The sequence below is a fragment of the Astyanax mexicanus genome, chromosome 6 (assembly GCF_023375975.1).
Source record: "Astyanax mexicanus isolate ESR-SI-001 chromosome 6, AstMex3_surface, whole genome shotgun sequence".
Classification (NCBI taxonomy): Eukaryota; Metazoa; Chordata; class Actinopteri; order Characiformes; family Acestrorhamphidae; genus Astyanax; species Astyanax mexicanus.
The window spans coordinates 10,390,001-10,403,944 of record NC_064413.1 but is presented as its reverse complement, the minus strand read 5'-3'; the positions used below and the strand labels follow the sequence as shown (position 1 = coordinate 10,403,944).

Here is a 13,944-nt window from a genome sequence, read left to right as displayed (position 1 = left end):
CATTTTACCAGCGACACACTGAGGTTGATGTCTGGTTCCCTCAGGAGAAATTCTTTGTCCCGGTTGTTCCAGCAGTGTGATTGGGGCCTTGTTCTCTCATTATAGCTGAAGTTTCTCCTGATTGGACTGGACTAACTCTTTTTAATAGACTTTATAATTCTGGTGCTAACATCCAATTTCACTCCTGCGAGTGTAATTGCAGCTCATCAATGTTTGCTGCAGTGGTGTAGTTAGGTGGTTGCTATGGTGTTGAATACATATTTCACAATAAAAATGATCAGACATTTATAGTATTTGATTTTGTTAAGTTGCTTCATATGAACCCATTCACTTCAAGTGGGTATTCTCAACTCTAGAGATTCTCTGGCATGTCATGTCTAGCACTTATGTGTGTTTAGTTCTCATTTACCTAAGGTTGCTAAGGTGTTGCTATGGTGCATATTGTTGCTAGGTGTTGCTAAATGGATGAGCTCAACTCAGTAGTGTTGACTGCAACGGTGTTGCAAGGTGGTTGCTAATGTACTGATGTTAATTGCTAATTTGATGCAAAGGTGTTGCTGTGGTATGTGTGTTTGGTTGCTAAGGTGTTTCTATAGAATAACTGCTGCTAGATGTTGCTCAATGAGTGAGTAATTTCAGTGCAACAGTGTTGGCTATAAGAGTGTTGTAAGGTGGTTGCTAAGGTTTTGCTTATTTGATGCAAAGGTGTTGCTGTGGTGTAGATGTTGACAGCTAAGATGGTGTTAGGTGGTTGCTATGGTGTTTATATGGAATAACTGTTGCTAGGTGTCGCTCAATAGATGCGAGTGTAATATCAGCACAGCAGTGTTGGCTGCAAAGGTGTTGCTAATTTAATGCAAAGGCATGTTGTCATGATACACTGGCAGACTTGAGCAAATTTGCTCTTTGCATGCGGCCGGTTTTGGTAAATTATTTTGCGCTGCTTTTCATCCAAGCCTTCCATTTAGCTCGGAACGCCACTTAAAAAGCACAATTCAAGCTTACGTCGAGTAGCTGCAAATACTTTGTTGTCCTGACAAGCCCTGAATTAATTCACATGCTTATCTCTCCTAAAAACAGTTCATTTCGGTGATTAAAACATTTGTAAAGCTTGTTAGCCCATAATATATATATATATATATATATATATATATATATATATATATATATATATATATATATATATATATATATATATAGGTTTTATTACAGGTTTAAACTGGAGCAGTATATGCGTTAGATGCTAACCACTATTAGCCGGTTCAGAGGGGAGTATTATCGGCCTGTAGCCTGTTCCTAACCCCGGCTGACTTAACTTAGTTAGCTAACCCCCGCCACCACCACCACCAATACCCAGTGATGAGACCTTCAGAATTAGAAGTTCCTTATAGTTTGTCTCAAAATGCACCTCATAATCCAGTGTATCTTATGTATGAAAAAAGACCAGAAAATAGATGTTTATTAATTAATACAGTGTGCCTTATAGTGCGAACAATACAGGATATGCTAATAATCTACATCTAAGATTGCCTCTTAGTATATCGTCACTGTTGAATGAAAAACAAGTTTCTCCAAACAGCAACTATACAGGGGAGAAAAACAACTTCTAAAATTTAAATGGAAGTCAATGTAAAATGAGTTTATTTAAGGTCATTTAGAATTATTTCTATTGATTCTTTCATCAAGACATTTTGGCACAGTGTAAGGGACAATTTGTTCAAATTATGTAGTAAACTAAAAATCACAAAAATGATTATACTTGTTTTTCATTGGACAGCAACGATATGTAGAGCTTGCTAGTTAATGTTAGACTGTGTATTTAACAACACATCTCACATGCAGCTCCTATATTCTCACACAGTTCCTGCAGATTGTGTGGTAGGGGTGGAGTGTTAATAGAGCATCCAATAGCCTAGCATCCCACACATTTTCAGTGATAGGTCTGAAGATGCAGCTGAACATGATTTAGCATCTTCTAGTGTCTTCCAGACAAGCTCTTGAGATGGCAGGAGTATGTGTATGAGCACTGCCCTGTTGAAATAGCGCAATGGAGTGTGTATTCAGAAAAGGTATGGACCCTGGTTCACATAAAGTTGGGTTCTGAAAGTGACTAAAATGAAGAACAAAGGACATCTGCCACTGGATTATAAAGCGCACTGACAATTTTTGGGAAAGCTAAAGGATTTTAATTGTGTCTTGCAGTGCAAATTTCTAGTTTTTAAGTTGGAGATAGTTTGCTTGGTGTATTCCATTAAATATTAGCAGCTTGTAAACTTGAACATAAGGGGCAGTTTATGTTCACACTAGGCTACAGTCAGACCTAGGTTCATTGTGCAGATGGCTACAGTTCTTCTCAGCATCTAAACAACTGAGCCATTGATGAGGAGGAGCGAACAGACAACCAGTGTGCTTTCATCCAGACCATAGTGATACAGACAAATGAGTCTGGAGCTGTCTGTGTCTGTAGTCTGGGAGACCCGAGTGAAGAACATGGATTCAGATAATGAGAATCTGGAATCATGAGAGAAAGGCTCTGTTGTATTTTAACCAGTAATCAAGCTGTGGACAACAAAATGTCCTTCTTTAGTCCCAAAACACCATCTGGACCTGCCGTGTTCTGTTGCACAAGCTACACAAGCATCCTGTAGTAAATAAGTTGTAGTTTAACGTGTGTGAATCATATGAACATTATAGAGCATTATTTTACATTCACATCTACGGCACTGTAGCTGACACAGTTATCCAGAGAGACTTACAAGGTTATTCTTATTAAAAGGAGGGCCACTGTAGTGTTGGGAGTCTTACACAAGGACTCTTATTGGTGTACTTTAGCAAAATCACCTAGAGCAGGATTTGAACCCTAGCCTCCCACATTGCTTACTGGAAGCTAGTGGGGTTATCCACTGCACCACACCAACCACTACAAACAACCACAACCATTATAGAGGAGCCCCAATGTTTGTGTGTGTGTGTGAGCGTGAGTGTGTGTGCAGTAATGCGATGACTGTAAACGCCTCAAGCTGGACACTACAATATTATGCCAATAAGTTGAAAATGACTGGTTTAGTTGGCTAATTAAAGTACTTACCAACTCCCTGGCTGAGAGGGTCTTTAGCACAGGTGGTAATATTGTGACCTGCCACAGGACAGCTTTAAAAACCCAAGGTTGTGGACAGACTTGTCTTCCTGACCTGCAGCCTGTATGTTTGGTGCGAAACTTTGACAGCACTAAGAGACATTTCTTTATTTTGCTTTGAAGCATAAGCTGAGCACAGTTGAGTGAATTTTATGTTCTGTTTTATTTACATTGGAAAGTTGATTGAAGATTTTAAGATTGTATTTGTTTGGAACACTAAGTGTGTTTTTCTTGTAAAAATAATTTACTTATTACTTAATTTGTATGAGAGATTTTATTGATTTGAAACTGACCAAAGAATTTAATTTTCTGTTTACTTTGTTATTCAGAAACATTTGAACTTTGAATATACAGGATTTGAGTGTTATATTTGTATTCATTTATTTTTTACAGTTATATAATGTTCTTGTGATTTACAAGTCATTTACAAAAACTCCATTATTCTCTCACTTAGGAGTAAGAAAGAAAGCTTAAAGTGTGACAGAAAGTGATTTGATTTATATTGTGATACCAATAACAACTAATATGGAAAACTATATTGTGATAAGATTTTTTTCCCCATATCGCCCAGCCCTATTCCTGTAGTGTATTACAGTCTTTCAGAATAATCTACTTGATTTTAATAAAACAATGATATTTATTGATGGTTTAGGGGGTTATTATTAATAGTGCTTGCAACGGACAACTTCACTTCAGAAAAATGTGACCTTTTATTTGTGATTCTGTACTTGGACTGGTGATGATGTTGAGGACTTCAGACAGCTGTGAATGTGTGTGTGTGTGTGTTGTAGACTAATTTAAATTGACAGAGTGGCAGATCTTCACACAGTTCAGTGGTGTCGGTCAGTGTAGATTTGTATATACTGTGTAAAGTGTTATATCTTAGACTACAATGCTAAGTACTGATTACTGATTCTGGTTAATTATGCGTTACTGTGCTAGTCTTATTTAAAAACATCCGATTCACATTCAAATGCCTTGATATCTTTTTTATATTAAATTATTTAACTGATCAATTTTAGATTTTCAACATTAATGTTAAATGTTAAACATAAATGCTGTTTCTGTCTCTCTCTCTCTCTCTTTCAGCACAGTGGATGAGTACTCTCCTCAGAGGAAGGTAAGGGTTAATATATGATATGATATATGATTATTCTTTCCTTATTATTATTATGTGTACCTTTGCATAACTTGACAGACAGAGCTGGACCAAAGGTGTTTCAATGACTTCAGTGTTTACTTTGTCCATATTCCCAATTTTTCTTTTGAAACTGCAAACAAATATTACATATCTTAAGTTCAGAAAAAACATTAATATAATCACAAAATACACTGATATATTTGTAAAGAACCCCACTTTGTTTTCACACAGCAAACATGCTATAGAAATGCATCTAACATTACTAACAGCTCATGAATGTAATGTCTAATGCTGACTTTACCCCTAACGATTTTTTAAGTGATTTCACTGTCGTACACAAATTTCCAGAGTCTGGATAAAATCAAGAGAGTCTTGCTAGTGTTGAGTTGCAGTGAGGTCATCTTGATGGTTCAGGGTCTTTTTTTTCATTCTGCGTTCAGATAAAATCAATCGTGTTTAATATTATCACAAGTCTTGAGACTTGGCTCACGCAAACAGTGGCGTGAAACAATGTAATGAACAATAGAAGAGCTACAGGAAGCCACAAGGCAACATTTGCCGAACTGGACATGGATGAGACTCCAGCGGCGGCTCGGAAACCACTGTTCTCCTGAAGTTTACAAAAAGAGGAGAGACTGGTGGAGCTGTAGAGTGATCAAAAAAAGTTTTACTTGTCTTTAGCTGAGCAAATTTTTTTCTCTCTCTTAATGTGTGTGTTCTGAGTTTAGGGTATCGTATCGTGTTGAAATGGTAGTGTGTGGTAATTGACCATACTCTGCTGATACAAGCTGGATGCACTGTGATGTTCAGGCTCTTATTGTTTTCTGTGTTCTGCTGTTTCAGAATAAAGCCCTGTTCCACCAGCTGAGCCTGAGAGAGGGCTGGCAGCCTGTGAGAGCGCCCCCCAGGGACAGTAAGGAAGGTAGGCTCATCAAATATTCCTTCATTTCTCTCCTCCACATAGTGTTCCCGGTTTTACTCCATCCCCCGGGAGCACAGCAGGTCGTCAGGAACAATCAAAACGCTACACACAGGAAGCTGAGAGTTCTGTACCGACAATAACGGAGCTTTATAACAAGCCATACATTATTCCTCCTCTCCCTAGTTCCTGTACCTGAAGCTGAGCCTTAGATTAGCTGTGTTTAGCAGTTAGAAAAGCGACATGCTTTTCTACTCAAGCTGGAATACACTTATGTTTACAGAAACAAATGAAATGAAATCTTAGAATCCTTTTTTTTTCCAAAAATACTCAGTGCACTGTATAATCTGGTGTGCTTTATATATGAATTTTACCAGTCAGGTTGTAAGAAGCTGTAAAGCCACGCCGCTGACGTGCATCATAATACAGGAGTTTCAGTTTAGTTGTCCAGCATCATTAGCATTACCCTCTAACTGCGCTAAGCGTGAGCTCCTTCTCCATCTGTGTAGATTAACATTCAGCACTCGTTTGACTTTAAAAGAAAAATAATTTTTTTGTCAATTTCAGTTTTGTTTACTTAACTTAGCTTAGTTTTTTAAATTAAATTAATTTGTATTAGTGACCTTTATTTTGATGTGGTCTGTGTGGCTGATGTGTGGCTCAGTGTTTACAGAGCGTCTGCTTTTACGTGACGGGCAGCTGCTTAGTCTGTATGTTTTGACTGAGCTCTGCTCAGTTCTGGAAGACTTGGGTAATTTTACTGTATAAAGTAATAGCAGCATTAAAAGTGTACTCTGTTCCGCTTAAACTTCAGAGATGAATCCGAGGATCACAAGTGGCTCAACTGGTGATGGAAGGGGGAGGGTATCCATATGGATCACTTGTTATTACAAACACCAATCATGATGTATATGCATAAAGACAATAGGATGTGGGTGTGTATAGTTAGTTCAGGTGTTAAAAGGTTAATTTATTTTCTTTCTGTCTATATATCTGAAATCATACGGCCATATTTTAAGGTACTGTATTTTAGGGACTATAAGGTGCACCATATTATAAGGCACATTTTAAGCAACAATAGTGAGGAACGAGGAAATCGATGTTGTTATACAGATTTCTTTCCTAAAAACTGTTTATTTGGGTGAGTAAAGCGCTTCCTTTTACGTACAGTAAGCTTGGGTTTACAACATTTTTTCAACCGCACAATTTGCAGCGCTGGCCTCGTTTAGCAGCACTTAGCACTAGTAAATGCTGCCAGACAGTGCTACACTAAGGAGCCTTAAGTGGTCTGGTAACAATGGGTGCTATCAGCTAGTGGTTAGGCTCCAGTATCTTGTTTTAACATGGTAAACTTGCAGACTACAGTCCAATACAGCGAAAGAGCTAGCGCTGTGGTTAGTGGCTAATGCTTATACTGCTTAGTGCTGGAGGACAGCAAAGTGACGGGCAACTGCTCCTTACAACCTGACCGGTAAAATGTTTACATAAGGGGCTCCGGATTATAAGACGCACTGATGTTTTTGGGAAAATTATAGCATTTGATTACGATAATACGGTACTTACGGTAAATGTTGCTCCTGTGTTTGTGTGTGCGTGTGCGTCCTCAGTGCTGTGCCGCATGTATGTGACGGGGGACTCCTATGTGAGTGTAAGGACTCACTCAGCGGTGACTGTGCAGGAGCTGCTGGCAGCAGTGGCAGAGAGGCTGGAGTGGGTGGAGGAGGACATGGTGCTGGTGGCTCTCACCTACACAAGAGGTACCAGCCTGTGAATGCTTATTTTGTTATTTAACCTCAACTGATGCAGTGAGTATCTTCTCACAACAACCATGAACTCAGGGATATGTTTAATAGTGAAAGTTAAAGCATTTCCACACACACAATGCAGGGAAGAGAACTCAAGGGAATGGGACTAAACGACTGTTTAGCCATAAGAAAAGCACTAATTCGTTTACCCACAGATTTACCCTGTTTCAGAGTGATGGCGGCTGAAGTGATGCTCCTATCAGGCCTAGTGTCTACTGTACAAGCCTGTGGGGGCGGGGCTATTATCTGGGGTTGCTGCAGTTGGTCAGGTCAAGGTTCAGCAACAGTATGTGCTGAAAGAATGAGGTACTAAATAAATATACTGAATGACCAGGTTATTCCAATAAGTCATCCATGAAGTCATCCAGACTATGAATGAACACACGAGGAATCATGTAGTAGCTTAAAAGTGTTAAACAAACCAAAATACTCAGTAAAGAAGCATTTAGGTGCTCTTATCTGGGTTGCTGTTAACTGTTTGTTAACAAGTTTGACCCCAACTTCCTCTGTAATCTGCCCCGCCCCTGCTCTACTAGTCAACCTGGGCTCGTGGACCTGCTGCGCTGAATTAGGACGGCCTGCTGCTGCTGCTGGTCGTGCTGTGGGGCTTTGGGGCTGTGCGTGCGTTACGCACGGGATTCACGCTGTGAAGGGGTGCATGTGCGTCAGCACAGCTGTTAACTAAAAGTCATTCCAGGTGACTCTGCCTTATAAAGCTGATAGAGAAAATACCAAGAGGTGCAAAGCTGTCATCTAAGCAAGAGTTGCTATGTTAAAGAATCTAAAATATAAAAACTATACTAGTTTGTTTATCACAATTTTTGTTTCCTGAATAATTCCATATATTTTTTCCATAGTTTAGGTGATTTTAGTATTAATCTGCAATGCAGAACATTTAAGAATAATAAAAAACACTGTATTTAAGGTGTGTCCAAACTTTTGACTTGTTTGACTGTAAAGGATTTACATGACTAATCATTTTACTAGCCTAATAGTTCTATCAAAAATTGTAGTCCATTAGTCAATTAGTTGTAATTGCCATAGCAAGTACTAAGGCCAAAAGAATCTTGGTAGGCTCTTTTATTGTTGTCTTCTAATGCTGGACATGTTAAATCATAAATCATACACGGTACAAAGTGTCTGGAACATTATGCAAATATGGAACAAATATACTTTACTCACTTTCAGCATGAATTGCTGCTGACGTTTCTCGTCCCAGTTATTGGACAGTTCATTACTGCAGTGTCTAGTGGCTGTTTATAACTCCCACCCCTTATGCCACCCCTTATGGTACACTGGTCTAGATAGTCTGACCCAGTCAGGATAGTGTGTGGTGGTGAATGGAGATACAACCCCTGGCAAAAAGTATGGAATCACCAGTCTTGGATGAGCACTCCTTCAGACATTTCATTCTGTAAAACAAACTCTGATCAAAAACATGATACAATAATAAGGTCATTCCAAAGTGCAACTTGTTGGCTTTCAGGAACACTCAAAGAAATGAAGAAAAAACATTGTGGAAGTCAGTGAATGTTACTTTTATTGACCAACCACAGGGAAAAAAAATATGGAATCACTCAATTCTGAGGAAAAAAGTATGGAATCACTCAAATTGAAGGTAGAAAATAAGGACACACCCAGTCAATTTCCTTTCCCTAAATGGACACCTGCCTCAGATTAGATCTGCTCGTTAGTCTGCAGTTAAAAACACCTGCAGTCATGACACCTTGGAGGGCTGTTGGACGAATTAGAGTGGCAAGAACCATGGCTCCAACAAGAGAAATGTCTCTTGAAACAAAAGAGAGGATTGTGAAACTTCTTGAAGAAGGTAACTCTTCACGCATGGTTGCTAAAGATGTGGGCTGTTCACAGTCAGCTGTATCCAAGATATGGACCAAATACAAACAGCATGGAATGGTTGTTAAAGCCAAGCGTACTGGTAGACCGAGAAAGACATCAAAGCGTCAAGACAAGCAACTTAAGGCCATTTGTCTTGAAAACCGAAAAAGTACAACTAAACAGATGAAGCATAAATGGGAAGAAGCTGGAGCCAATGTATGTGACCGAACCGTAAGAAATCGCCTAAAGGAAATTGGATTTCAATACAGGAAAGCTAAAAGAAAACCATCATTGACACCTAAACATAAAAGAACAAGACTGCAGTGGGCTAAGGAGAGGCAATCATGGACTGTGGATGACTGGATGAAAGTTATCTTCAGTGATGAGTCAAGAATCTGCATTGGACAAGGTGATGATGCTGGAACTTTTGTTTGGTGCCGTTCCAGTGAGATTTATGAAGAGGCCTGCCTGAAGAAAACAACCAAATTTCCACAGTCCTTGATGATATGGGGCTGCATGTCAGGCAAAGGCACTGGGGAGATGACTGTGGTTAATTCTTCTATCAATGCACAAGTTTACATTGACATTTTGGACAGTTTTCTCATCCCTTCAATTGAACAGATGTTTGGAGATAATGAAATAATTTTCCAAGATGACAATGCATCGTGCCATAGGGCAAAAACAGTGAAGGCATTCCTTGGAGAAAGACACATTCAGTCGATGTCATGGCCTGCAAATAGTCCAGATCTCAACCCAATTGAAAACCTGTGGTGGAAATGGAAAAAAATGGTCCACAAGAAGGCTCCGACCTGCAAAGCTGATATCAAAGAGAGTTGGCACCAAATTGATGCAGAATACTGTTTGTCACTCATCAAGTCCATGCCTCAGAGACTGAAAGCCGCTATAAAAGCCAAAGGTGGTGCAACTAAATACTAGTGATGTATTTTGAATCATCTTTTGTTTATCTGTTTTTCATGATTCCATACTTTTTTCCTCAGAATTGAGTGATTCCATATTTTTTTCCCTGTGGTTGGTCAATAAAAGTAACATTCACTGACTTCCACAATGTTTTTTCTTCATTTCTTTGAGTGTTCCTGAAAGCCAACAAGTTGCACTTTGGAATGACCTTATTATTGTATCATGTTTTTGATCAGAGTTTGTTTTACAGAATGAAATGTCTGAAGGAGTGCTCATCCAAGACTGGTGATTCCATACTTTTTGCCAGGGGTTGTAGAAGGTCTAAAGCTGTAAAATGCTGTGCTGCTGCCCTCTGCTGGTGAAATGATGCACTTCTCCCCTTTGTGTGTGGATCTGTTTCTGGTGTTTAGAGAAGGTGGTTCTGCAGCCGCAGCAGTGTGTGGACTCGGATGTGCTCAGCGCTGCGGGCCGGCTGTGTGTGTGCAGGAGGGACCTGACCCAAATCATGGTACTGTAATCATCAGCTATATTCACACACAGATGCAGTTTATGAATGTGAAAATCAGGGGTGTCTAAACTGTTTCCAAAAGGGGGCAGATTAAACCATATCAGAAAACCTAATAACAAATACAGCTTACGACTTTAATTATGTTAATCACGGTCAAAAAACGGTATGTACAATAGGGAGGTCCTGAAATACAAATTTGTGTCTTCATTTTTTTCTTCACTTTAATAAAAAAATAAATTGGGTAAATGTTTAAGAAGTTTGGACCTTATTAACCACTGTCGCCAGATCCTTCCCTTGTGCCATGCAAGTGCAATATTGTTTATTGGACTATTGTACTACCTCTTTGATCTGAAAAAAAAAACCAAGCAAAAAAAAACAGCATATCTTTTATATAGCAGCACTTACTTAAAGGAGAACTCTGGTATAAAATGGAATTTTACTGTAGTAAAACATGATAAAAAGTACTTACCTTTAATGAATATCACACCTCCGTTCTCCCACAGCGTTCCGAGATCAAGAAATTTTAACAGTTTGTCCAAACACCCTTCAGACGGGGTGACACAGGGCATAATTTCCCCTGATAAATCGCTTTTACATCGTTATTCAGCTCAAAGTAGCTCCACACGTCCTTGCTAGAATCCGGAGAGCCCTGCCATTTAAAACGAGGCATTAATAACTTAAAAATGCTCAAGAAGCTTATTAAAAACCACTGTTTACATCCTATAACGCTAGCTTCAGTTTAGAGCACCACCATCACTCCTGGCGCCGGCAGCTTCGCTATGCAGACTCTATATAGACTCCGCATAGAGTAGCATAGCCTGGCTGTAAGACATATTCATCAACAATAAAAGAATAAACGTTTAAAATAGAACGCTCTGTGTGTAATACATCTATATAATATATGCGTTTTATATTTTGAACTAAATTACAGAAATAAAGTAACTTTTCAATGATATTTTACATTTTTTAATGCACCTGTAATTATTAACTGAGACTGGTTGAGACATTATTAAACATTACCAATGTTATATGCTTAATAATGTTGTATATGCAGGCAGGGCAACTGCTCCCCCCTGGTGACCCATGGTTAAAAATCATCACTGAAGTGCCCCCTAGAGGGGCATAAAAGAGACAAAGTTCCATACTGGCTCATTTTCACGAAGTTCTGTAAAGTCTTCTGCTGCCACTGTAAAGTAAAAGGCAAAACTGAAATGTGCTGGTGGTCAATGATAATGTATTATTAAAAGTGATACAGATGGCCAACTAATATCTGTACTTGTGATGCATTTGACCCCAAGACTGTACTTTGAACAGTTTTGCACCTCTAGTGTAAACAGTTTACATGACTTCAGCTAAAGATCTCATTCCATTGTTTTTCTTTTATTTTAAAATGTCTAGTTTTGGTCTCTAGTATGAAGCCATTTTGTAAAAAAAAAAGAAGCTCTGGTGATACTGTATATCGATGCTTTAGTCCCGTGCAGGAGTGGGGGTCGCTGCCTTGCTTCAGCGCTGCCTGTGGCAGCCAAGGTGGGCGAGGCCATGAATACTAATTCATAGGTTGACGTAGACATGGTGCTTTTTCTGATCGACTCGTTTTTCTGAATATTTTATTTTACTAACTACTGCAGACAATGGGGGTTAAGGAGGAGTTTAATGTGCGGTGTGTGTATACAACTTACAGAGACCTATTGTGGATTTTACCAGAAGGACACCTTTAAACAGATTTGTTGTTTCATAATTTAATTTAATTCAATTTAATCAATCCAAAATTAGAAGAAATATAAACGGAGTCACAAACATAAACTCAAAGAGCCAGCCATAAGCTTGCTGCTTATGCTGCGAGTAGAGGAGGGTCAGAGGGCTAGTGGGAAAGACTTTCCTTGATGAGGAGATCTGAGCATGAGCAGTAGCCAAAACAAGCCAAAAAGTCCAGTTTTTTTGTGTTATAAAGCCAAATGCTACAAACTAATCATGGGGATTTTATCACGGATGTAAAATATGATGTCATATGGTAATTAGACCTTCTGTTTAGAATATTTTGTCTTTGAGATTGCATTGCATATATGACCGCAGAGTGAAGTGGCTTACCTGTAAAGATTTTGGTCTAGAGCTGGTGTGAGTAAGCAGCTTGTCAGTATTTCTCCTCAGTGTTGTGGTGTATCTGTGTAAATTCTGCTGATATTTAGAGTCCTGTGATGGATAACAGTCAGATGCAGCAGCCGGTGGTCAGGATGTTGGGTATGAACACGTGGGACATGGCCGTGGCTCTGACTAACTGTGACTGGAGTCTCTTCAGTAATCTGCAGGAGGTACAGAAAAATACATACCTACATTTCTAACAGGTGGATCAGTCACTCACTCACAGTCACGTTGAGGATTTACCAGGTTTTGTTTCTCGTCTGTGTTTGCAGAAAGAGCTGGTGTACTTCACGCTGAGTCGTGATTCGTGTGCTGGCCACACAGTGGCGCTGGAGCTGCTGCTGCAGCGCTGTAATGAGGTGCAGCAGTGGGTGATGACCGAGGTGTTGCTGTGTCCGGCGCTCTGCAAACGCGTCCAACTTCTCAAGAAGTTTATTAAAATCGCAGCTCAGTAAGTCTCTCTCACACGCACATGCACACTTAACCATGCTAAGCACTAGCTTTTTCACTGCTCAAAGGTGAGTATATCGCCCTGGTTTACAGGAAAACTCAAGGTTCCTCAGTGTAGCTCTGTCGGGCGGCATTTACGTCCCGCTAGCAGTTAACCGCTAATGCTGCTGCATCCAGCCTTTGTGGAAATCTGAAAATCCAAGCTTACTGTAAATAAACAGAAGCTCTTTACTTATCCAAGTAAATAGTTTCTGTGTAGAAAATCTGTGTAGATTAACATCCAGTGCTTGTTTGTCTTTAAAATATATATTTTTAAGAATTATAGTTTTATTTATGTGAAGAACCACCCAGCAGCAAAACCTGCTGAATTAGAAGGAAAACATAGGGACACCCCTGTTCCTTACTAGTGTCACATAATTCGTCTTTTAGTGTAAAAAATACAGTAATTGGACAAATGAACTTTACTTGGAATCCTTTATTGAGTTTACCTGTTAAAATCTCTTAGCCCCTATGTATCCTAAATTAATCATTATGTATATCCAGCAGTTTATTAGACACATCACACCACCACTTACTGTATTAAGTGCCTTTAAACAGAGAAGCTGTAGAATATGCAGAACAGTGTTAATATGCTATAGAATAAGTAAAAACAGGGTTAAGAAACACTGATCTAACCTGACTTCTGTTCATATGTAGTTAACAGTAAGACCACATGTCCTGATGTTTATATTAACTTCTGCCAAAAGTCTTTATGAAACATAGTTACATTCTCTCAGTAGAAAGAAGTGTTCTCAGTAGAAAAAAATTAAAAGAGAAGGACCCAAATTTCTTTTTTAAAAAGAGTGGAGAAAATGTAAATATACAACAGAATTGACATACAATACATAATAATAATAATAATAATAATAATAATAATAATAATAATAATAATAATAATAATAATGATGATGACCAAATCTGTTATATTCTTTTAAATATTAGGTGATAACTGATCAGTTTTTGTTATATGTATGTAATTCAGACATTGCATGCATATTTTTATTCTAACACCAGTAAATGTAATGTGGAGTAACATGTTTAGGTTGTAAA

General features: G+C 38.8%; 1 protein-coding gene across 1 annotated transcript in view; it reads left to right on the top strand.

The window, feature by feature from the left end:
- rapgef5b (Rap guanine nucleotide exchange factor (GEF) 5b) overlaps positions 1-13,944 on the top strand; it is a 109,700-nt gene that overhangs the window by 80,091 nt on the left and 15,665 nt on the right. The window contains exons 15-20 of the mRNA XM_022673987.2: positions 4,226-4,256; positions 5,121-5,199; positions 6,804-6,953; positions 10,169-10,266; positions 12,453-12,575; positions 12,678-12,856. Of these exons, the coding sequence (XP_022529708.2) occupies positions 4,226-4,256; positions 5,121-5,199; positions 6,804-6,953; positions 10,169-10,266; positions 12,453-12,575; positions 12,678-12,856 (660 nt within the window). The remainder of the gene's footprint in view (positions 1-4,225; positions 4,257-5,120; positions 5,200-6,803; positions 6,954-10,168; positions 10,267-12,452; positions 12,576-12,677; positions 12,857-13,944) is intronic.